This window comes from Pangasianodon hypophthalmus, chromosome 17, assembly GCF_027358585.1.
Source record: "Pangasianodon hypophthalmus isolate fPanHyp1 chromosome 17, fPanHyp1.pri, whole genome shotgun sequence".
In the NCBI taxonomy this organism is placed as follows: Eukaryota; Metazoa; Chordata; class Actinopteri; order Siluriformes; family Pangasiidae; genus Pangasianodon; species Pangasianodon hypophthalmus.
The window spans coordinates 17,348,177-17,374,546 of NC_069726.1; the positions used below are offsets into that span (position 1 = coordinate 17,348,177).

Genomic DNA, 26,370 nt, shown 5'->3' on the forward strand with positions numbered 1-26,370 from the left:
AGAGACAAACACAGCTGATTTTCATAGCTTCTTTCATTGTCTTATCTCTCATTCATTCATACGTTTGGTTAGCAGACCACCTAATTGAAATCCATCCATCCATGGTTCACTCTTAGCCCCTAGAAACAAAACAGCAAGAGTTTCTATTCTCACTCACTTTTAGTGGAGACAGCAAAGTTCCCAAACTTTCCCAAACTCTCTGATGGCAGAGACTCATGCTGCGTCCCAAATCACCTACTAATACTATGCACTAAAATTACGTACTCTTTTTGTGAAGAAAAAGTACATACTTCTGAGTGTGTAGCAAAAGAGTATGCAATTACTGGGACTTACTAACACGTCATGATGTAACTGAAGAGAAAGTGTGCGTAACTAGGCAACAACGATCACGATATTGATCCAAAAGATGACAAGCATGGTGGTGTTGATGGCAGTATTAGCTTGAACACTGAGGCTTTGGAATCTTATCTGTTTGAACAGAGTGTACAGATGAGGAGGTGAGATAGCTGGACAGACAGCTAAAAGACTAAAGCACTGCTGCATCACTCTCTTTAGGAGCATAGAGCAACTTCTATCAGAAGGAAGTCAAATGGCTTTGTGGGTAAGGCAGGAAACTGTTAACCAAGGTTAAAATTGAGATAGTTACCACTCATAATTTCAATGCAAAATAAATTTTGGACACCAATGATAATTATAAAGATTTGTATGCTCATTCTGGGATAATTTTTTCCTTCAAGTTTAGAAATAACACCAAAGCTGAGAAATATTGAGCACTTTATTTGACCACTTCATTAAAATGCAACACCCTCATCCAATTTTTACAATGGTCATTTAAACATTGTGCACTGATTCCCCCTCAAACTTATAGGGTACAGAATTTGCATACAAAATAAGAGTTTAAACAGAAGTGGTGAGAATGATTACATTGATATTACCAGTGACTAGTTTTCTCTCTGCGATATCGTCCTTAGTGTTTCAACCAGCAGTGCCTCTAAAATATCTTGCTATTATTTGACAGTACATGATATAAACGTCAAAATATCGCGAATGGTTGGTGATATGGAGCACTAAAATATTTCCTTTCCTTTCAAAGTATTTCCTGGTGTAAAAGAAGAACTACAGTGAGTCTACTACTTTCTTTGTACCATTTCTGCAGCAGACAGTCGTGATACTTCCAAAGCATTTCAGACACCTAACTGTGGCATCAAGTTTTCAAATTACTACAGAAGGAATTAAAACTAGACAGCCATATAACTAGGCAGCCTTGGTTTGCTAATGCTGTATAGTTATTGATTAACTCAAATCTTAAAAGATTTAAATAAATAACATTTATTGAAAATATTTCCTTGTTACCAAGACTGTACGGAGCTCCTGGTAAACGGATAAAAAGCAATTACAGTTTTTGCAGGAAATTGCATTGAACATCACTGAAATGGCAAAGGTTCTAATTAGCATACAAAGCAATAGCCTAAAATTTCTTACTGAAAAAAAAAAAGAAGAAAAAAAAAATCTAAAATGATAAGCCAGAGCTCAATTACATAATAGCAAATATCTGACAAATCCTGTCTGACATGTGATTGATTTCTCCAGGCTGTGAATCCTATGAGTTGCCCAAAAACATGCACTCAAACAGGAAAAAAAAAGAAAAAAAGGGGAAAACACCCCCATTGCACTCTGCTCTGCCACGATTACACAAATGAAATAATGGCAACATAAACATATACAAGACCAAAAACTAACTACTTTAAAAAAAAAAAAAAAAAAAAAAAAAAAAAAAAAAAGTAAAGAACGCCTGTAAACTGGAATGCCCTATTCCAGATTTAAGACTGGCAAAGCATGTCAATAGAAGTTGGTCCTTATTGACTGATGGCTTGTGTTGGAGTTGCGGGAATACTGGTGAGTACTGTGTGCGCGCACATGACATCAGACGCCCAGCTTATTAGCCTGCGTTAGCACCACCTTCAAGACTGGCATGAAGGCGGAGGTCTCGCTGAAGTTACTGTTGCTGACGATGTGTGTGTGGATGTTGAGGCCGTCGGTGTAGGCGCGGGACTCGATGCTCCGAGCCATGTTGTGCAGGCCGCCCACGATGGCTGGAGAAAGCTGGTGAAACAGTGGAGGTGATGTTAAATAAATAGTCCTACAATTCTACCAAACAAAGCTCCAGAGCTCATTATGGTTATACAATGGAAAGCATTTTCAGTGTGGTGTAGAAATCCCAGAGTTATTCCTCCATAAAAATCCTAAAATTAGGCCTAATTAGGCCTTGGATTTATAAAGTTCAGACTTTTTGGCAACAATGAACTAATATTATAAATATGTTATTTTAAATGGCATTAACATTGTTGAAGGTTTTACACTAAATATTGATTAAAAAGTAATATCAAGTATCTGCTTTGACCTCATTGAAGGTTGAAAATCTATGAAGATATCCTTCATACTCTGGAATATGCATTATGAAGTTAATGTATTGCGATATCAAAATCATATCCTCATATCGCCCACTTTACTGCAATGGCGCTTTCAGTTCCTTTGCAGTAGAATGGGTTATGTGAGGATATGATATTGAGGTGCTTTCAGTTCCTGAATTTTACATCCCATCACTTTTCTATATTACGTTGAATATAATGCTACATTTTGCAAATAAGAACTGTAGAACTAAATTTTATTAAAAAGATTGCAGACAACAGCTAAAATATTATGACACCTCATGTTGTTGGTCAATCAGATTCACATTACACCTATTTCATAATTCACGTTAATACTAATTTAAAGTCTGAAAGTGAAGGGTTGGCAATGGAAGAAAATACTGCAGCAACCCAACAAGTGTCTGAACTCTCGAAAGGAGTGATACATGGAGAACAAATGTGATACCATCCACAAATATTGCTCTTTCCCAGACTTAACTCAAATGCTAATTATATCTGAGTGGTGCTCCACCTTAGAAAGCAAGTGTGATGGAATTTTTAGTAAAATACTCACAGTTTGCTCTCTCAGTTTGTCATAAAGGGACTCTAGTCTCTTGTTAGCATCATCCAACTTCCTCTTGGTTTGCTAATGAGAAGACAGGATATATTTGGTTAGACACACAAGGGAGAAATAGCTAGACATAAACCACAATCCTATGAGAAGACAAATTAGGCTGAACTAACAGGGTCTGTGGCAGCAGCCAAGCACTTCTGAATCAGGCCCTCGAACGTCGTCTTGAGAATGAGGTGCTCATCTGGGATGGGCTTCTTCGTGATCTTCTCAGTAGGGAGGGACTGCATTGGCTGGGAGCCAAAAAAAAAAAAAAAAAAAAGGTTTACAAATAAATAAAATGAATGAACTGTCTGTTGTTTTTTTTTATCGTTTTGATCTGGAATCTGAGCAGGCAAGGACTACAACGCCTTCAGTCCATATTTTATGCTACATAAGTCCATATTTTAATCATATAGTTTATTAAATTCAAGGTGCATTTGAGTGCATGACACCTGTATGACATCCCCAGTGGGTGCCCCTGGTGCCCCCTCCAAAGGCATGCTGGGAATGGCAGGGTTTCTGAGTGCAGGAGCCATCGGCTGCTGTTGGATGGGGTTGAAGGGAGCAGGAACACCAGCTGGCTGTGGAGGAAGCTGCTGCGGCTGATGAGAAGGCTGCATGGTGGCTACAGGCTGCGGCTCTCCCAGTGGAGCCATGATAGGTGCTGTGATTGGAGCAGGAGGAGTGTAGTTTTCTGGGACCTGGACACACAATTTCATAATTAACAGAAACAAAAATCTATGGTTCAAAAGGCAGAGATTTACATTTTGTACAATTTATAATTAGACAAAATGCAAGAATGGTAAGCCATTAGCAAACATTTTCTGCATGTTTGCAGGTATTAATCTGTAACAGATTATATGGATGTTATAATCAAGTTAAGGAACTCTCAAAACAGGGTTTTTGTACTTCTGTACAGCTGTAAGTAAAGTACAGTTTTGTTTTCACTGCGTCGGGATCCCGTGTTCTTGATCAAGGGATCCCGACGCAGTGAAAACAAAACTGTACTTTTTGGACTTTAATATGCGCTACAAAATATCAAGAGGAGGAACTATAGCATTTTCCTACAATACAAGTAACGTGATAAAACATGTTAAACATAAAACTCAGCATGCTTTTGCTTGCTTTGATTGCCATCATTAATCGTGAAATACATACAAATCACTGCCATTTCGTGTCGTTTGTTCATTAGCATGACAAACTCCACTAGGTTCAGGTCATATATAATCACATGGTATGGAATGTTGGTATGGCAATTATTTACAAGTACAAGCACGAATGAATGAGCATCAGTATCACTGAACCCTTAATAAGAACCAATAGACTTGGCTGTTCTATAAGCTTACAGTAAGCAAATCCATCAACATTAGAATGAATAGTGCTTCATCAAACCCACCTTCTTCTTCTTGGATGCTCGGGTGAGAGCGGGAGGATCATTCCAGCCATTCTGGGGCCCTAAGTCAGAAAAAAAGACACATAATGTCATTAATCATGTTTATAGCCTATGCTAAACTGTAACTCTTTTGGTCTTGATTCATTAGCGCATATGAGGATTGGTCACGCAGCATGTGCATCTTAATTAATGTATCACCAAGAAAGCTGGTTAAAGCAAATTAAACAATATCACTGATTTTGTAATAAAGAATAAAGTGGTGTGCAGGAATGACTGCTTTGTCATCTTAAATGCATCCTAAAAATAGTGAGGAAAACGGCTTTGATTTGACATAGCACAATTAATGTGCAATACACTGCCCTAAATTTAGAAAAAAAAAAAAAAAAAAGTACATTACAGTGCTGAAAAACTGGAACTGCTGCACCCACAGCTCTATTCTCATCAGGGTAATAGCTGACCTACATTGGTCTTCATGCACAGGGCTGATCAGCATTTAATAACTACTGTACTCATCAGTTATGAATCTAGGGCAGCTGGTGATGTTCATTATGCCTTTCCAGTCAGGATACAGATTTAAGCTATAAACCGATTGCTTGCCTTATTTGCCCCAAATTTCCATAACAGGACAAATACTTTTCATGCTTGATTTTGATTAATTACTTCATCACATAATTGTAAGCACAGCATGATTACAGTGCATTATATAATACTACGCACTACAACCGATATGAAAATTCACCTTCCAAAACCCAGGTTACTTCTTGGGTAATTCCCCCTGTGAATAAGATAATATCAAATTGTGCTTTCTAGAAATTAGCCACATATATTTGTTAAAGTCAGATTTGGCCGAGAACAATCATTATTCCTGAGTTGTTACTTCTACTTAATGCACAGGACATCAGGGAAAGGGCCAGATTAATGAATGACTAAACTAGTTTCCTAAGAAGGGATAGAGTGGTCTGCATATATGAGAAACACCTTCACATTTTACAAAGAGGATAGACTGCTATAATTAGAAGCAATCCACTGGTTTTACTGTTATTGAGGTCCCCTGTATGATCCATTTTTTTTTTTTTTTTTTTTTTTTTGGTAGCACATCATTAAGCTTATATTTCTGGAAAGCCACTGCTTTGCCCTTTGGACCTTTCCCTGACTATAGAGGTAGCGCACACAGAGTAAGTGAAACAAAGCGCCCCCTAATGTCCTTAAGTGTTATTTTCAATGTCAGTTTGCATGTGAAACAACACTTTTTTTTTTTATTGTTCAATAAATTACCAAACAATAAAATTACCATAATAAATCTAGCCCATGCTAAAAAACTTCTTGTAAAATATTGCAGCACTTGCCCTGCAGCAACCCAATCCCTAAAGCAGAGTACAACTGTCTTATTAGTGAATCTTTCAGCTTAATAAATAGCTACATCTTTTTTTTCCCCCCAAAATGACTTCATTCAGTGAGTTCAGAGTGGAATAATCACTTCCATTTCCTCTTATGCTTACTGCTGTTTTGTTTTAGCAACCATACTAAGTCATTTATTAAGCAAACTCAGATTGGGACACTTGAACTGTAGCGGTGAGGTGCATGTGTTGTCTGGAAGATTGGTTAGCGGTTGTTTAGGTGGAAAAAAGATATTAACCTGGTGCCCTCATGACCACAGGGCTCCAATAAGCACAAGAAAAAACTACTCTAAAGCAGTAAGAATAATGTTTGCATCTAAAGATAAACAGACAGACGTAAAAGATAAAATTTAACCTTGTCAGAGGCAAAAGTCCACTGACACTTTTGTATTGCTCACGTTTAAATGTAAACTATATAGTTAGCTAATGTTGCTACTATGTTTTCGCCGAATTCAAGTCACACAAGGACTGCATAATCACCTGAAGCAAAAAACCAGTGTGTCTGCTGCTTAACACTGCTCCTACATGCACCCAACTACAATTAAACCTCACCCATGAACCCCAACCTGTGTATAAGCACGCGGACAGCTCTCGTAACATCGAATCTGTGGTGCCATGAGCTGTGGTAGTTGTCCGTGTAGAATGTGGCAGCCTGAGGCTGTCTTAGGAAGTGTTTTAAGCGAGTTTTAAGTGAAGGCACTGTGGTGCAGACCTGTTCTCTGGGAGGCTGGGATCATGTCGGGCTCAGCCTGAGTACCTGAGGCTCCGGTTGGTGGAGGCGGGAGGAAGGCAGTGGGAGAACCCGGCCCGCCGTGCTGGAATGAGACTCCCGAGGAGAAAGGAGGAGGAGAGAAGGAGGAGGTGGAGGTGGAGGAGAGAGGGGGTGCAGTGGGAGCCTGCTGGCTTGCAGAGAAAGGAGGTCTGGGGAAGGTGGGTGGTGCAGCCTGGGATGAGGCTGGAGGCATGAACTGAGAGGGGTAGAAAGGAGCAGCAGCAGAAGATGAAGGTGGATGAGGAAGAGGAGCGGATGTAGAGGAGGAGTACTGAAGAGGTTGATAGATTGCTGGTCCCCCAGCGCCAGGCGTGAACTGCTGGACCTGGGGGTAGCCTGAGATTTACACAGACAGAGAGAGAGTCGGCAAATGCAGTCAAACACATTCCAAAAGGACAAACATGCAAAGATCATTTACAACATGGAAAAAGTTCTAATGTAATTAGGATTAGTCATTAGCATTCAGAAAAAGACAGATACAGTCATTTATGAAAAATGTTCTCATGCAGCAATTATGTTATCAACAGCCATGTCAAAATGTTTTCTAACATTTAGCTGCTGCACATTCCAACAGAGTTAAACTCCATTCTCTTTAGAATGGAAAAAGCCTCACAAACATTGTAAAATGTTTGCCAGTTCAGTCAACAAGCTTGAGAACCACTGTGTGCACATGTGTCTGAGAAGCTGAGGTGCATCTGAACACTTACTCTGATACTGCTGCGAGTACATGAATGCACTGGAGGCAGCAGGACTTGCGCTCACTGGAGCCTGCAAAGGGAAAGCGGCTGGTTTTGGCTCAGCCTACATGAAAAAGAAGAAAAGAAGACAAAGCAGGAGAGGTATGATAAATACTTCATAACCAAGTCATCGTGACCTCTGTTCTTCACGAACGGGGCCCAGGTTTCATCTGGCACCAACACCTACGATCAAGTCATGTCAAGTCAATATCAAATTATTTTAACCATTTTATACAAAGCATGTGATTGTAATCAGCTTCATGTATGGATGGCTTTCAGGTTACACCAATAACGCACAGTATGTCATGTGTACCATGGATTAGATAAACTATAAAGCAATATATTATATGAAAAGAATATAAACAGCCTTCAACTTTTGCAAGTTTCACACAGTACCAACAAATCTACAGTGATGATTGCAATTGAACAACACAATAAATGAGGCTTGTAACTTAATGTAAAACAAAGATTTTAAGATAATGCAATTATATTGCATGTAATGTCAAATTAATGTAAAAAAAAAAAATCCCCACAGAAAACTCTGAGAAACCTATTATTTGCATATGGCAGTCTACTATGATACCAGTATTGGGAAGGTCAGCACTGCCATAACCATTAACAAACAACATATTACATAGTCCTACCATCTGACCTACATCAGCACATCATTTGTTCCACAGTTTGCTTTAACTACCACAAACCACAGGAAAAAAAGAAAACAGAATGGACTGAAAAGCCTTTGGACCAGTCCTGTATGAACTGCTGCTTAAGATATTCATGGCATAATGTGAGGACTGAGAGTGTGATTAACATGCAGATGGACACAGTAATCTTTGGAAAAGATCAGAAGAGCTCTTGATCAGCAGCTGCTCCTGACACAGAGTGAAAACTGATGAATAAAAGCACAAATATAGATGTTAAAGAAAAAAAGACTGACATGCAAGACTCATGATGGACTCATGAGTATGACATGATGGACAGTGGGACATGGTACATCCTACTGAGAGTTGAAGGGACTTGGGGTTGGGGTGGTGTAGAGACAGAGCTGTGGGAGCATGTCTATAGGAATTGCATGTCTGTAAATTCAAGTCAGTACTGTGGTTATCAGTAAGAAACATGAGAGTTCAGTTGGGAAATGGTTTTCTAAATACTTAAACAGCAAAAGAGAATATGAGAGAAGGGTTCTTGTTTGATGATTTAGTGAATTAGTGCGTGTTATTTAGAATATACAAAGCAAAAGTGCTTTCACTCTTGGCATTTTTGTCCTTTACATACAAAAAAAAAAAAAAAGAGCTAGCCTGGACTCCTGAGTGCCACAACAGATCGCACGTTCGAATCCCGTTATTGTGGGAAGTCCAAGAGAGCGTAATTGGCCGTGCTGTCTGGGTGGGAAGGATGGCATTACTCTCTCCTCTGTCAATCAGAGCGACACTAAACAATCGTGAGCATCTGTGAGCTCATGAAGGAAGAAAGGAGTTGCGTTCCTCCGAGTGTATTCAGCTGCCCTGTGATGCAACATAAGCGCCAGTTGGAAAAGATTCATATTCACTCACTAGCATGACACATTTTTCACTAGCACCACATCCATGCTTGTTTTTCAACTGACTGGTCAGAGGTAAGCAAAAGCACTTGACATCACTCTGAGCTCTTCTGGTAAGTTTAAAATTTTGTCAGCTTTCGAAGCTCCTCTGTGAACAAACGTTCTAGAAAGTTCTGTTAGAATTATATGTAAAACACATACTGGATGTTGAGAGAATAAAAAAAAACCCTTGTGTGAAAGCTTGTGTAGAATCTTCACCATGATTTTAATTTTGTATAATGAAGATATCTAAGGTTAGCTAACAAAGACATAAGTAATATGAAAGGGTCAGAATCTAGGAAGGTCATCACAGAGCACAGCAGGAAGACCGGAACAAAAATGATTTATATAATGCAGTGTTCTCATCGACTGCCTCAAACTTGTCTCTGGTAAGAACATATTTCAATAACACTCCAGTTTCCTGGGAAAAAAAAAAAAAAAAGAGTATGTTGTGTTGTGCATGTGTGTGGTGCGGGCACAGCTCCGTCTGTACCTGCAGGTCTTTGGCTGGGGCTAGCGGACGAGGGGCACTGGGCAGAACGGTTGGGGTTTGGTTACTCCAGGAAGTGACAGTAGAGGCAGCCCTAACCTGAATACAACAGAGACACACACACTCACACACACTGTGGCTGCCGTCGGATGAGGAGAATGGATAGGATGCAAATGAAGGAAGGAGGTCAAAATGATTCGGGGAATGCTGTACATTAAGGATTACTGGTGGTTGTCTAAAACCCCTCATTTGAGTGTAACACTCACTGTAAAGAAATACATGAACCAATTACACAAGTAATATCATTTCCAAGTTAAAAAAAAAAAAAAAAAAAGCTGGTAGTATGCAAAAAATAAATGGGCATATGTGTGTAAAGTCCACTCTACTATGCTGAATATCCAGTTATTGACCAATATGTCTTATTGGTCACAGCTCAAGCTTGGACTTCAGAGGTTTAACCATAAGCAAATTAATTTTTTTTCAAGACTGTCCTATTAGAAATGTCAAGTATTTCATCTCAGAATATTTGTTCTGGATCCTCCTACTGTGTATGTTTGATAGTAATGTGTGTGTGTGTGTGTGTGTGTGTGTGTGTGTGTGTGTGTGTGAGAGAGAGAGAGATCAGTACCTGCTGGTAATACTGTTGTGTAGGAGCAGCAGGAGTGGGCTGAGGAGGCAGTGGTTGAGTTTGAGGTTGGATTGGTGTGTAGGCTTGTTGAGGCACAGCAGCAGGAGCCACTGGACGTCTGTTCTGTACAGGCGCTGCTCCGTGCTGACCTAGTGCTCTGCTCAGACGCTCTCGCAACTGCTGCACTGCAACCTGTGGGAAAAAAATAAAACAAAGTATCACGTGAAGGAACAATCCCAGCCATCAAGGTGATTCTAAAATGTCTAAAGACAGTCTAAGGGCTCATTCACACCTATTAGACCGAGTCTGATTTAGAGCAAAATTCATACTTTTGATTTGTTTTTTGCACACTGCACATAATTGAATGAACACACTCATAGAACTCTTTCATTCATTGGTCAGAAATACGGCATTACTAAAAGCACCAAATAAATCACCAAAACAACCCAAGCACAAGCCAGAGCTCATATATATAATAATTATATAACTACATATATGTATATATAATAATTATTTAAATAATTAGCTTAAAACAGTTTGTGTGTAACATCCAGCTTTTATTTTCTCTTTTTATTTGTTGGTCCAGATATCCAGAACACATCACATTTCTGCAGATCTACAGCTCCATCCTTTGGCTCACTTTAGCAGCTCACATTTACAAAAAAAAAATGCTGCCTCTATCCCAAAATACACAGCATGTTTGGTTCAGACTGATTCAGGGTTCAATCGCTTTCTCACTTCAATCAAACCATGCTGGAGTTCACTTGGTACCAAGACCAGCTCTCTCAAATGCTCTCGGACCGGATGTTTTGATCCACATCTGAGTGTCATTAATGTGTTCAAACGGACTAAACTCTGCATATGTGAAAGCACTCTGATAGTACTAAATCAGGTCTGAGACAAAACGCTAGTGTGTTTAGCAGTGTTAGATGGACAAGGAAATTAGTAAATTGTTTTGCATTTTTTTTTTGCTGAACTACATTAGCACAGCTTGTTAGGATAGTAAAAATGACCAAAACAGCATGTATTAATTTAAATGTGGCTTGTCTGAATGTGACTATATATTTGCATATGAAATCTATGATATTTCTAATATTCATCTGTAAAATAATTGAATGAAACAAAAGAAGAGTTGCTCCTGCGTTTGTTTGTAATTTAATGCCATGCATGTAATTTAATGTAATCATGTTTGTTTGTAATTTAATGCCATGCCAGCTACCATGGGTAGTTTCCTGGTGGGAAACAGGTTAAAATGTAGCAAAATAAGAAGAATTTACAAAAGTATTTTAAGGTTTATGTTTGACAAAAAAATCTAAAACTAAATCTGGCCTCACTTCATTAAATTTTTTTTCACATGAAATCAACTGGGGGGGAAAAAAAAGGACTTCGACCCCATTTGTAAATGTGGTTACTTACTTTTCCCCCCATATCAGAGCTTTACTGATTTACTATGGACTTTTTGGTATTTTACCTACAGGTAAAAAATTGCATTTTAGCATGGTCATGATCACACTGGTATATCCCTAATAACGATAATAATAAAGAAGAATTTTCATTGGGCTTGCCTGATCTGTGTTGGTGGGCAGGTAGGAGATGGCGGTTTGCAGACTGCCCTGGGAGGCCAGCAGGCTGGCATACTGACTCATCTTTTCTGCCAACAGGGTGCCTACAGCAGGGGCCACTCCACCCTGAGTCTTCTCCACAGCCTGCCGCAGTATCACCACTTTTTCCACCAGGTCCTGCAGGAGAAACAGACAGGAACAAAACAAAATGGAGAAAAAAACATATCAGTCAAGTCACCTATGGTTACATGTTTTAGACGCTAGAATATCTATTTATGAATGTGTATTTATGAATGTCCTTGCATTCATTAGACTGGAGCCTTACCTGCAGTGAGAGAGGGCTGCTAGAATCTTGTGCTTTGGACCAGCAAGACACCAGCTGCTCTACACTACCAGCACAGATGTAACAGAGACAGGCCTGTGCCTGCAGAGAAGAGTCTTCTACAGCCTCCAGCCTGGAGCCCAGCAGCCCTGTAGACACAAACAACCATGTTGGCCATCAGCTTAGAGCTTCCATTTGCTTTCTCTTCAGACTCTATGGCAACACTCACATTACAAAGGTTTTAATGGCACAAATCTGATTTTAGAACAGTATGACAAAAAGTCTATTCTGTATACATAATCAGAACAGTCAGACTGGAATACATGTTATGTTTTCTTCCCAATGTGCATACACATGCTGTTGGTATGTTTCAGTTGTTATACTCACCACATAGGGAGGAAAACTCCTCAGGTTTGGCATAGGTCATGACTGCAGCCAGAGCCTCCTTCCAGTTCTGAAGATCACACGTCTCGAGTATATTCAACCAGTCCCTCATAACAACAGCACTGATGATCTACAAGGCGAAAAACAGACAGATTTTGATGCAGAGCTATTCTTCTGTGGAAAAGCTTTCTGAACCCAGGAGAGAACTCCAATGCCTTGCCTCACCTTGCCAATTTTGCTTTGAGTTTTTGTCAAGTATTTCTTCTGGGTCTTTTCAAGAAGCTCTGGTCCACCAGCGATGGCTAGGATGATTGCATCTGCCATTCGGTTGTCATGGAGACAAAGGTTGACAGCAGCTTCAAAGTCCCCAATGAGGAGCGCTTGGGTGATCAGTCCATCTACATCTGTAGCACAAAATCAATCAAAACCACTACGACTATTAGAAGAGCTCAAGTGGTAACTTAAATATAATCTTTCAATTCATAGTAAATTCAATCCTCTTAACTCCAAATGGCACAGGTCTCCAATTTCTAATGATAAAAACTTGCCTCGGTTAACTTTGATGTTAGATGAGATCTGCTGAACAGGTTTCTCTTCAACAACAGGAATCTCTGCAAGCTCTGGGCCCTTCTCAGCTGCAGGGGCATCTTCTGCTGTTATGTTTCCATTCTCTTCCACCTGGGTATATGGCAGTAGAGTTACTAAAGGCTTAGAAAACTAGCTTTTCTACTTTACTTTTAAACTTTATCATTTAACTTTTGTCTAAACATTAAAAATACCTTAACACTTCGGCACAACCAATAATATTCAATACTGTTAAAAACTCATTTTACATATTAAGGTTGAACCAAATGTTCGGCCACCAAATACATTTGCCAAAAAGTGTTCGGCCAGATTACAATGATGCTGAATGTTCTGACTCAATGTTTCTGACTGTTTTTGTTATCCTACTCTACTTATTAATGACTCATTCATACAATGACTGTCCAGTGCAGAAATTTCCTACCAAGTGAGCGAAAAGCACCCCGATCAATGCATACAAGGTATAACTGTTCAGGTTCATTTGCAGGAATGATAATTTAATGTCAGAAGCATTAGATGGAGCAAGGCAATAATAAAACTGGCTTTAAATGTAGGATTTAGTTTACACATTTGATTGGTTGCTCAAAGTGGAAATCTATGACAACTGAATCTACAATCATGTCATTTTAAAAACAAAACATGCACAATGAAACTAATAAAGCTGTTGCTTAATAAATAGTTTAAATTCAGAAGGTTTACCAGGCTTAATGGATAGACACTAATTTTACACTGGAAAGGATTTTGGTCAAAGTGCAGTAGATTATTGGTTAAGGGCCGGTTTCCTGGACCAAGATTAAGGACATTAAATTGCGAATCACTGTTGGCATTTCAAATGAGTCCTAGATTAGGCTCAATCCATGTCCAGGAAACTACCCCCTAGAGTTTATAACTCTATATTTTAGTTTTGTTATTCAGATATGCTGAAAAACATAATTCAAATTTGCTATCATTTATGTAATCATACAAAATGTCCATATAAAAGGAAAAAAAAAAAAAGCCCACTCATACTTGTTATTTGGTCCCAGTGCAAACTGACCCAACCAAATCTTGGGGCACCATGACTAATCTACAATGATTTTTAATGTCATACCTTAACTAACTAAAGCATAACTGGAAGGAAAATACAAAAAATGTTGTCAGCATTCCTGTGTGAAACCCTGAATGATGTTTCAGATTATTTAAGCTTAACCTTATTTCTTAATCCAAAGGGAATGTACAGCTAGCATTTTGCAGTGAGTAAAGATTAGCAAAAGAGGGCAGTATAATGCTATCACACAGGGATGCTGTGGCAGAGGACTGGACTACGGCGGGCAGGTTGAGGGTACCTCCTCCGGCAGGGCTGACTCCTCTTTACTTGTACTGGTAGTTTGGACCATATCCATGGATTCCTCTTCAGCCAACGGTACAGCACTCAGATCCAGCTCAGATTCTGGCTGACCGTTAACAGGAAGAGTGAAGTCTGTCTGGGGTGCAACGTCCAACTCATCCGTTGGAGTCAAGCCGATTTCAGGTTGCTGTGACAAAATGGGTGGTGTAAACATGGGAACAGGGTGTGGGTCAAGTTGAGGTAAGAAGCTTGATACATGTTGGAGGGATGCTGGAGTTGCAAATTCTAACTGAATGCTAGCCTCATCTGTGAGGTCAGGAGAGGAATGAGACTGTTGTTGATCAACAGGAGGTACTAACACTGGTTCTTCTGAGTCAGCAGGTGGAGTTAATAATGACATAGTCTGTGGCTGGTCAATGACAGGGTCTAGAACTGATGCTGATGCAAAGAGGTCATCGATGTAAGGTGGAACTACCTTTGGTTCAGGATCACAACTTGTATCTAAAGCTGGTGCTGACAGCTGAAGATCAACTACCGGTAAATCTATCTCAGACTCTTGTGGAGCCAGGGCAGGCAGAGAGAGAGTTAAAGTCTCTTGATCTGGAGAAACCACATCATACTGGGGCTCATGTAAAACACCAGAAGGTGTAATTAAAGGCAACAGCTGTGGCTGGGTTTCAAATATAAACTGGTCAACCTGCTGTGTCATATCAGGAGATGGTTCAACAGGATGTATCGGCTCAAAAGCAGACGCGAGATCAGGTGGTGGGATAAGGTCAGATGGTGGGGTGAAATCAACCAGAGACACAGATGGAAGGGAAGGCTCAGGTTTGGCTTTGAGGTCAGGAACATGATTGACAGTGGCACCAGTCATGAGACCAAGCAATGGTTCATTCAGGACCTGCACACCAAGCTCAACCAATGGCTGGTATGCAGGTTCCCCATGCAGAATTTCAGAATGTCTGAGTGGGGCAAAAGCAGAGGGGTCAAGCTCAGGCAGTGGAATGATATCTAGTCCAGGTGTAGGATCACAGACAGATGTGGCGGCAGGGTCGAGTACAGAAGTGGAGGAACTCTACACATCCACACCAGGTGTAGGGATGGGAAAATGTGTAAAAAGGTGCACAGAATTCAGCAAATAAAGATCACTATACAGCAAAAGTTTCAACATAAGCATGCAGGTGATAGTTCAGCCTTGTCTGATGGCACAGCAGATATGGATTGTCTGATAATTAGCAGAGACTGGAGCAATCATAGATTTCCATCAAATTAAAGAGACAAGCCCAGCGTTAAAATACATGACAACCAAACAAAGGCATGCAGAGGACTGGTCAGAAATAAAAAAATTTGACTTGGGCAGATGCATTAATGCAATGCGTGTTAATTTCTAATAATCTCATTTTTGATATTCGCAACAGGAGAGATTAGACAACAAAATGACGCGGGAACCCAAAAGCAATGCCTTAACCTTTAGTACCACGTACTTCTCAAACTTCAAATTAACCTTCTTCATACATACATACCAAGAAACCCACTGATCTTCAGATAAATATCAAAAATTTACCCCATTAAAAGCATAATTTACAAGGTTGTTATCAATGAATTAACATTTCAAAAATTGAATCAATCACGTGTAGTTTAGTCTAAAACTGTATGAAGGACCTTACCTCATTGTCTTCATCAGACTTGAGGTCCTTCCTTTCTAATGCTGAAGCAATCTAAAAACACACAATGTATTAGAAGTATTAGTCTGAGACTACAGGGAGTGCTTGCAGCTCATCAACTGGTTACTGGACAAGGCTTATACAACACCAACAGATAACACTGGAACATAGCACTTTTGATATCAAATTTAAGAGCAACTCCAGTTATGTAACAAAACATGATATTAAACTTTATAACATTATTTTTATATAACACACCTTGGAAAGTAGTTGCAGCTGTACCATGAACAACAGGTCAATAATAAGGCGCTCGTTCTAATACGTTATTGTTTCTATCGTAACAGCTCATACACAGTGACTTGTATATGTGAAGTGTTCACTGTACAAGACTAATAATGGATGGATTTTAAAAAACGTTTAATAAAGTAACCGTATAATCGTTGATGTAGTGGTGTTTTTTATCACAGCTATAAGCGAGAACAGTAACTAAATTGTCTCTCGGATGTTCCAAAACCTTAAATATAACTATAAACCTTTAAAATGTGCAATGTGTCATTCATTAATTAGTTAAACATTGTAACTGTTGGCAAATTGCTGTGGTATAAGTGGAATAACACACTTCAGACCACATGGTTATACGAAAATAATGCACTTCGAGGGGGCATTACAAACACACTAACTCACACTTGAGTTAGTGGTGGAGGTTTACTTGAAGGTTACCTTATGTGTAAGTTATAGGTCTTAATACATAGCTTCTTGCAAAGCTTCTGGATATGGTTTCTAAACTTAAGGTTGTTTTATATTCATCTTTTGTTTCCCTTTTGTTGGTTTCTATAGGATTATTATGTTTTCCTGATTGTGGTGTGCTGAATCCAGAAGCATGAAAGTGTCTAGTAAAACTCCTTAAAGCATTTTTCATCAGCTGAAGTTCACTGCCAAACAAAGAAAACTAAGAAATGGAGCAATAATCTTTAATTACTGTGGTGATCAAGATTTTTCAATTCAATTCATTTATCACTGGAGCCCAACACTTCACAATGAGTAAGAAATTATATTGTGCAAACTGTCTGTACTGGACTGTACGATTATTATGAACATCCATTACAACTGTATACAATCAAATAAGATTTATTAGCCCAAAAAAAGTGTCTTAGTGTATACAAAGCCGCTTTCAAAGATTTAAACGAGGGTTTATTGAAGTGATGCCAGTTATAACACTTCAATGAACTTTTAATATCTTTTTAGTGCCCCACTGCTTTGCATTTAAACTGAAAAAAAAGACGCGAGAGAGACATGGCCTGTGTTATAGAGCTGCCAAAGACTTTCTGCCAAGTTTTATCCTGGGCAGACAAAAAAAAGGCTTTATAAAACTGTGAACTGCTCCTGAGAATTAATGGACTCACTCATTTTATCTGTTCAGTACTTGGGCTGATAGTAACCAAAATACACAATTCGGTATAGCTTCTACAGGCAAAAAAAAATAACATGGAGTGTCTTCCTGTGGCTGACAACAGGGGAAAAAAATGCTACTGGAGTTGCTCTTTAAAAATAGCACTGATGATTATATGAAGTCATGAATTAATGATGTTAAGGATGCATAAGAATCACCTTCAGTGCTAGTTCCTCCTTCTTGTATCCCAGAAGATCCAAGTATTTGCCCCGGGCATCATCTTCAAAGTGGACCTGAGGATAAGACACATTAATTAATTAAGCCCACTGAATCTCACTCCTTATGGTGTGAACCACAAAACAAGTACTATGAAAGCTTGTATATTGCTCGATCCTCTGATAAGCATGACTCTACTTCCACCTCTTTACAAGCATGTGACTGCACATAGCCAATATTTTACCTTCAAAAAACCCCAAATAGTCTTCTCAAACTCGTTCTGCGCAGCTTCAATCTTTCTCTGGCAGAATTCCACAAAGCTTCCAGCAGTGAGAGTGGCCTGAAGTTGGTTTGAGCGATCCAAAAAATCGGTATCAGTGACAACCTGGCTAATGTGGACGACGTGGGCCATGGGCTGCTGGGGTTGCTGTGGCGTTGGTTTGATGTTTTCCAAGGAGACAAGTTTACCACCAAACTGGCGATGAAAAGAAAACGAAACTGGTTAGAGACTATACGTGTATACCAAAGAAGCACAAATAATTACCAGTAAATACATAAAATATTCAACTCTGTGATGCACTAGAACAAAACCTACAGCGAAGGAAGCCCCCACTGGTCTGCGGATCCATTTGGGTGGTTTCTTCAGTGGTGTTACGGTGCTGTTGGCACTGGTGGTTTGAGGCAGCTGCAGCGGGGGCAATGTCTGGCCTGTGCCAAAGGGATCCATGTTGGCAAACGAGGAACTTATCTGCAAAACCGAACAGATCATGAAAAAGCGATATAGGGGATAAACATAACCAGCATACGCACAGTGACTTTTTGTTACAGCAGAGCTACCTGATCAGCCTGGGCACTGTTGACAGCATCATTATTGCCTCCCATGATTGAGTAGATATTGATACGCCCATCGAAAGAAGCAGCAGACAGAACAGCTGGGTTTCTGGGGCACCACTGGATGTCAAAGCACCACTGAGAGCTCGGGAGCTCATACAGGACCTGGTAAAAGCAATCACACACACACACAAATAAACATCAATCAATCAATCATACAAATTAACTAACAAATTTCCTAGCTTTTGCCATTACAAAAGAGACTCTGATCAGTAAGTAACTACACTGCTACAGTAATGTTTAAGATATCGTGAAAGGCACAAAGGCAAGTATTATAAATTACCAAGAGGCCTGCTATGGTTTGATGGTGGATTATTTTATTATTTATTTAACACTGACCTGGCTGATTTCTGTGATACATGATCTAGCCAAAGGTTTGTTTCCCTTTTTTCATCACTGTAGTTATTAATAATGAATAAAAGGCTTTATGAGCATGTTTTCAGTCCTGTCTACTCATAAATGCCCCTCGACCAAAGTTTTTTTGTGGATGTGGACTAACAGATGGGAGAATGTGCAAGGAATCACTAACCTCAGCAGTGTTGGGGTTCCAGCAGAGGATTCGGTTATCTTTCCCACAACTCAGCAGCAACTCAGGGTCAGCCAAACTCCAAGCAATAGCCAGAACACCCCTGGTAACACACACACACACGTGTACATGCCGTCACACATTATTATTATTATTTTTTTTTTTTTTGCTCAAAAATCTCAGTCATTCAAGACAGTGTTAAAGGAAACGATGCAGCTAACTGATGAGCTATGGTTCTGGCCATTTTCATATTGTGCTAAAATTGAAAATAAGAATATCCAAGGGTCGACATCATTTTGCTTTAGAGTACAACATGATATCAAATGTTTTTTCTACCTTGTGTGGTTCTCTAGGACTTTGAGAGGGGAGGTGGCAAAGCGCAGATCCCACATTTGGATGACAGGCATTCGGTCATCTTCAGAGGCTAACACCAGCTGAGTGGCAACATCTGGGTTCCACGCCAGACCAGAACAATGCATCTAAACACATCATTTGAAATGTCCCCTTAAGCACATATTTCTGAAGGTTAACACAGTCAAACATCTTAAGCACACAGCAAACATAAAATAAAGAGAGACAAGTGACAGACCCTGTTGCTGTGGTCGCTGACTTTGATAATGAGATCATTTTTCCTAAGGTCCCAGATGGAGGCTCTCCCGCTGGGGCTGGCTGAGGCAAGGATGTGCTGCACTTGGCAGTTCCATGCTACGCAGCTAATATCCTCCAGAGGCTAACAATAGCAACAACAAGAACAACCACCAACAAAATAATCAGCAAAAAAGTCATGAGGCTTAAATGGGCATGTGTGGTCCTTTATACTGATTAAATATAATAGCAATTAAAGTTAGAGGAATAAATTAATTTAAAAGATAATTCCACATGAACCTAGCATGTAACTGAAAATTTACTACATTTATTTATTTATTTTATTTTTACTTTGTTTTTTTTTTTTTTTTTTGTTCAGTAGAATTCCTGAACTGAAAACGACAGAAGAGATGTGTATAGAGTGTGTGCACCTGTGACTTCGGTCCTGGAGTCATTGGGGTACTGAAGCTGTTCAAATCCCAGATGTAGATCTCTGACTCATTACCTCCTGACACAACCAGATTTGTCTAAAAAATTCAATACAATTTTTATAGTCTGACCAACATACAACTCTGAAATGTAAAGCCATGTACATAGTATCTGCAGGAGTCAAAAACTGATTAAATATTACCTGAAATGAGTTGACATCTAGCGCTCGTACAGGCCCTGTGTGTTTATCACTCTGAGTGATGACCACATCACTGTCACCAGCAATGATCTTGGAGGGATCATAGAGAATGATGTTACCGGTCTCTCCTCCAGCTATGAGCACTCCAGAGGGCAGACCCTGATCATTAATGCCATGTGGTGCCCAAACCAGCTTGTGGTATCTGGAACAAAAAGAGAGCATTCTGGACTTTAGACCAATATACATTTTATGGCAAAAGGGTTGTGGACTCCTGACCATCACAGCTGGTGCCACAAAGTTGGCAGCACACAATTGTCTAGAATGCCTTTGCATGCTTTAGTATGAAGAATTCCCTTCACTGGAACTAAGAGGCCCAAACCTGTTCCAGCAAGACACAAAGCAAGGTCCATGATCGTATGGTTTGCCAAGGTTGGAGTGAAAGAACTCGAGTGGCCTGCACAGAGCCCTGAGCTCAACCCCATTAAACACCTTTGGGATGAACTGGAATGCTGACTGTGCCCCAGCCCTCGTCACCCAACATCAGTGCTTGACCTCAATAATGCTCTTGTGGCTGAATGGCAAAATCCCCATGGCCATGCTCCAAAATCCAGTAGAAGCCTCCACTCTTCTGGGAAGGCTTACTATAACAGCAAACGGGGACTAAATCTGGAATGGGATGTGCAAAAAAGTGCATGTGGGTGTGACAGTAAGATGTCTTTTACTTACTTACTTTTGGCCATATAGCACATAAGGCATGGAAACCAAAGTTTACTCTCCTAAAATTTAGAAGGAGACCAAATAACGAAAGGGAAAAAACAGAACCAGAAGGGATGACTGACATGCAGTAAGGCCTCTGTTGTCCTTCAATAGTCAGTAATTACTAGCAGATCCCAGAGCAGATCCCTTAACCCTAGTTAGCACTGTAGTGCTACTTGTCAGTCACTATAATTCAGGCCATTAAGGGTGTTTTCACATTTGTCCTGAACACTGGAGTCAATACACAGCACTCCAGTTGCCAGCATGCTCCGGGTTTCATCATCCAAGGTTTGCGTCGCACAGACAAATAACTTCCAAACCATTTTATACATCATTTCACTGTTAAAGTTTGCTTAGTGTGTCTTTACTTCTGTTCAGCACTGATATACATTTCAAGTGAAGCCTTTCAGTCAAAGATGCTGGTTTACATGCAGAAATAAGGTAATATTTGAAGGCATTCCATTTTCTTTGCAGACCACAACATCCCTTTCCCTGCTATTGTGAAACCTGAAACATGGAAGTAATGTGACAAGGTGAAGCAATCTCATATAACTACATAAGAACAGTTACTTGACACTCACCCCTATAAATAGATACCATTTGCACACAGAGCAGTCTGCATCTGAACCCCAGTAAACCCCAGTAAACCCCAGATAACAGTGTTTAGGTGAACCAGAAATAACATCTGGATTGAAAAGCAACTTTCATGGTTGAGCAATTATATCAAATTCTCAGTTCATATGGCCTTGGGTTGTGAAAACACCCGTAAATACTTGTCAAGTCTAAACCTGGACTACACTGATACTCTACTGAAAATGCAATAAACCACATTTATACCACAGCACTGTTGAATTCTCTAACCTGATTAGTCAGAAGGTGATGATTAATTTTCTATAACAGTTCTGACAGTTGTGCTGGCTGTAATCGAAATCATAGGTTTATATTCTAATACATTATCATTTTGATAATTCATTCACAGGTACTTGTACGGCAGATGATCTACGTAATCTAAGGATAGGAATAAACAGATGAAAAAAAAAAAAACTTCTCTCAGTCAGTAAGTTTTCCACCACAGGAGAGAAAAAACAGAAGAGGCTGGTGTGGAACTGTTTATAGATCCTATAATGTTAGTGATAACAGGATGTTTCATGACATTGAATGTAACTATAAAAAAAATGTAACTATAAACACAATGTGGTGTTCATTAATAAACTAAAAACTGCCAACTTTGGCAAATCTCTGTGGTATAAGAGGAATAAACACACTGAAATGTGCTGTTATTTGAAAATAATCATCTACAATGTCATGATTATTTTCCCATGACATCACACGCTAGTACTAGCATACTAGTAACAGCAGTAAAGAGACACCTGTGGGGTGAGGAGAAAGCACCACATGACTTCATGGCCAAAGCAGGTTCAGCCAGGTCCAGTTCGAAGATCTCCAATGAGGCATTGGTGCTGAACGTAGCATCAAGCTGCTGAGCAGACGTTCCTTCAAAAAAGCAGCAAGCAAGAAACAATTGTTTGTAATCAAACACACAGTACAGAAGAGCAAGCTGTTTTAGCTAGTCAAAGCAAAGTCTGAATCATGAATACAAAGAAGAGACTTCATACTATTTCTGATGTGATTTCTGTAACCAGGGGCTACAAACACACTCAGCTTTACCCTTGTTATACTGACTGTAAACATTCCTTCAACAAATGAACAAATCCATTATATCTGAGTGGTGCATTCAGAGGCTCTTAGAATAAGGGTGTGTATGCACAATAATAATAGGGTGGGTGTGGGTGTGGGTGGGTGTATGTGTGTGTGTGTAAAAGTTACCTGCAGCCAAGTAAATCGGGTGGTGCTGAGCTGGGCTCCAAGCCGGGATGGCGGTGCGGTTTATCTCTTTTAGCTTCATCCTGCAACAAAGACCCCATGACAGATAAGTTATCCTGTTACATTAAAAGGTGTATCGATCTCTATCTACAGCGTTTGTAGTGTACAGGCAATTACCAGCAACAGGAAATTTGACATGTTTACCTGCACTAAAAAAAAAAAGGGACTTGTGGACTTTATGGATGTGTAAGGGCAGCTGTTGAAATAAGTCAATAAGCATTCGAAATATGAGCTTTATGGGGTTGCAGCCCTGTCCTCTACGAACAAGAACATTATTATGAACTATGTTACCACTAATATGACTGCCAGCTCCTGCCTGTGTGTCTGCTGGTAACAATGGTATGTTTGTGGTGTTGTTGTTGTGGGTGTTGTTTTGAGAAGCACACCCAGATAACAATGATCATAATGCATAAGCACAAAGTAGTCCCATGTTTGAAAGAATAAATTATATCCATGAATAACATTTATATATATTTAAAGCTTCATTTTCAAATTACTTTCATACTAAAGAATGCATTCAAAGTGTTGAAAAAGTGTTGTACATCTTTTACATAGACGTTTATTGACTGCCCCAATAATTGTGCGTAGACATTTCCTTCATGAGCGAGTTGACTATTTGGTAAGCTGTATTTTAGTACTGGGAAAAATGTTGATATTCTTGTCTGTAGTAATAACTCACTCGCTACACCTACAGAAGACTGAGATTTGTTTGAAAAAAAAAAAAAAAGAATGTTGGAGTTGACAAAACCACAAACAGCACTGCTGGATCTAATCTATGCTGAACATACACTTAAGGGTGTGTTATAATGCTTTGAAAAAAGTGGTTTGCATGACAATGCTGTCACGGGAAAAAAGAAAAAGGCAAATTCCTTGGCCATGATACAAAATCACTGGTCTTAGATCACGTAATGTGACAACCCAACCTGTTGCTGATTTGGTTCCTTTGTAACTAAAAACAGCCAACAAACCAGTCCTGGCAATTTCATAAATTTTGGACCAAAATATAATGAATAATGAAAATATGAACACTGCTACAACAACTAATGTTAACATTGTATCTTCTTTACCTGCGTAACCTTTGTGATTTCTTAAAAAGTGTATTGTTAAGGTTTATGAAGAATATTAATCAATATTAAACATTTTTAAAAAAATAAACTAACAGAGCTTGCACCACAATTAAAGAGAAGGTACAGGGGTATTGAAACACTTGTGGTGAGAGGCTAGGGGAATGATTAACAGTAAAAATGAGAAAACTCCACCTGTGTTTTAATACTGTATTAAAAGCATGGGCCATGACTGTGTAAATCTGATGATCTAGACATCTCGGCTTTGTTGGTCTTTATTCTGAACTGAGAAAGTTTTCCACGATATTATCACCGCCATCTAAAGCCAGCTTTAGTATTTAGTAGCTAGATTTCGCAGGCCTCATTTTTCCAGGGCTGCACGAACATGTTTTGGTGACAGATTTGACTATGCATGATCTTGCAAGAGACAAAAAAACACTATGCTCTGAAGTGAGCATCATAATTTGCATAAACAAATTACAAATGTAAACAGTATGACAAAAAAGTGGTATCATACTGTCTAATCTAACACTTTTCTTCATTCAGATCTATATACTATTATTAAATCTTCAGCTTTAAAGACAAAACCACTATATTTCATGCAGACTTTAGTGAACCTTATAACATTTTTAGGGGCTTCAACTATCTCTGAACTCCAAATAACCCTCCACCCAAAATACCCCATTACCTCCAGACACCTTCTATACTTCCTTTAGTTACTAATGAAAATCCTAAACCTTTAGCCACAGGCCTATTATTAAATTAAAATAAGATATATAGCATAATATTTAAGTACACAGGCTATTTTAGTTTTTAAAAAATGTTTCAAACTTTGTGTATACAGACTATTTTGATAAAACTCGCGTGTGCTTTTCAGAGTTAACGGTACTAGCTAGTAACGTACTCACACTCGGCTAAGTGATTAGCAAGACATGCTAGGTTAATACACAAAACGTAGTTTGGTAGGTACCCTTGCAACAACAAAGTTGTTGTTATTTTTAAAAATATATATATTAGAAATGTTTCTGTTCCAATTTGTTTACAATTACGCAATTTTGAGTGACACCTTAGCAACAAATCAGGGATACGTCACTTGCTAATTCGGTCAATAGTTAGCATGAAATTGAGCTTGATGAAGACGCCAGTGGGCTGTGATGATGAGGAAGGCAGGAAGGAAGGAAGGAGGTGAAAACAGTAAACACTGAAGTGTTGCAAACATTTTAAACATTTGAAATCCTCATATTGTATGGGTTGGAATAAAGCTAACCCACTGCAGTGGATCTGCAGCAAGTGTTTTTTGTTTAGTTCTAATCTGCACCTATTTCCTAAACTTGTGCTCGTACAAGACAAGCGGAAAGAAGTGACGTGGACTGGTTAAGGTTCGCGTTACAGCACGCGAGTGATGATTAAACAACTCATGAATCAGGTTTAAATAAACAATCTCCTACACACTCAACTGAACTGATCACTGATCACCTTTCCAACACAAAGTACAACCCAGATCGGATATACTGTGATTAATTGTCCTCGATGAACCCTATTAGCTTTAACAAGACAGCTAGTTACTACAGCAGGACACAGCACATCCAGCAGTGCTTTCAGATAACACACGCAAATATCAGATCAGGATCGATCACGAGTGTCAGAGAGAGCCCAAACGTACAAACATAGTATAAATGATCCACAGGAACTAAAAGCAGTTGGAGAAAAGGTTACCCGGCTACACGGCTACACAGAAGCGCCATGCTAACGCCGCTACAAAAGGTTACCGATCGCGCTAAAAGTGCTTACCTTCCCTCTTAGCACTGCTCACGAGCATGCACAAACTCATTCAAGCTGTCAAAAATGGGTTTAAAACTTTAATCGGCAACCTAATGTTTGCCTTTCTTGGTTGTAGGAGATTCCTGATCAGAGTTAGCGGCTGTCCCGGTTGCACATAGGGAGAATTCCACGTCTCCACTGGTCTCCATCAACGTGGCACAAGAAGTCCCGCCTCCAAAGCCAAGCACTTCCGGTGGATACAGCAATGGTGGCTGCGTCCAAAATCAAATCCGCGCAGTAGCAGGAGAGTGGATGTGGTTCTCAAAGTGGGGTCTGGGGGGCCCCAGGGGGCCGTGAAGCATAGCCAGGGGTCTGGGGTTTCACTTTTTCTGTTTCTTTTTCTGTTTCTTTTTATTTTTCTTGTGAAAATAACAGCCACATTATCAAAGGTATTATATTTAGGGGTCCAAGCACCAAAATAAACTCAGCTCTACTGTTTGTATTGGTGGAAAGTTCAGAAATTGAAAGCTCAAAAATATTATTTGACAAATTTAAATAATGTTAATGAAATAATAAATACATACTAAGGGGGTTTGTGGAATTTAGTGGAAGTTAAAGGGATCCCATGCTACAAAATGTTTGAGAACCACTGGAGTACTGGGGCGTTTTATTGTCGTTTTAGGAATACAACACATTATAGGAAAATAATCAAACACTGAGTGTTTTGATACAGAGTTACCACCCGATCGTTGATTATTTTCCTATAATAGCACATCCTGAAATATTATATTCCTCTTATACCATAGCACTT

At 39.4% G+C, this 26,370-nt stretch overlaps 1 protein-coding gene across 8 annotated transcripts; it reads right to left on the bottom strand.

Moving 5' to 3' along the window:
* Window positions 1–757: 757 nt before the first annotated feature.
* sec31a (SEC31 homolog A, COPII coat complex component) lies at window positions 758–25,826 on the bottom strand. Of its 8 annotated transcripts, none has more exons than XM_026942628.3 (29): window positions 25,590–25,826; window positions 22,678–22,757; window positions 22,221–22,344; window positions 20,098–20,296; window positions 19,898–19,993; window positions 19,471–19,611; window positions 19,218–19,360; window positions 18,885–18,984; window positions 18,302–18,460; window positions 18,060–18,212; window positions 17,709–17,939; window positions 17,467–17,541; window positions 15,862–15,912; window positions 14,193–14,381; window positions 12,834–12,963; window positions 12,511–12,689; window positions 12,289–12,415; window positions 11,905–12,050; window positions 11,583–11,756; window positions 10,018–10,209; window positions 9,393–9,488; window positions 7,291–7,384; window positions 6,569–6,919; window positions 5,154–5,189; window positions 4,418–4,476; window positions 3,474–3,722; window positions 3,153–3,272; window positions 2,983–3,054; window positions 758–2,103 (listed from the first exon to the last, which is right to left on the bottom strand). In XM_026942628.3, exons 2-29 carry the CDS (start codon window positions 22,754–22,756, stop codon window positions 1,924–1,926), a joined length of 3,945 nt encoding a protein of 1,314 aa, XP_026798429.2. In that variant the 5' UTR covers window position 22,757; window positions 25,590–25,826; the 3' UTR covers window positions 758–1,923. The 8 variants fall into 8 exon arrangements, with proteins under 8 accessions (XP_026798429.2, XP_053097186.1, XP_053097188.1 ...); XM_053241211.1 differs by having other exon boundaries at window positions 6,524–6,919; XM_053241213.1 differs by lacking the exon at window positions 14,193–14,381 and having other exon boundaries at window positions 6,524–6,919.
* Window positions 25,827–26,370: the final 544 nt, after the last annotated feature.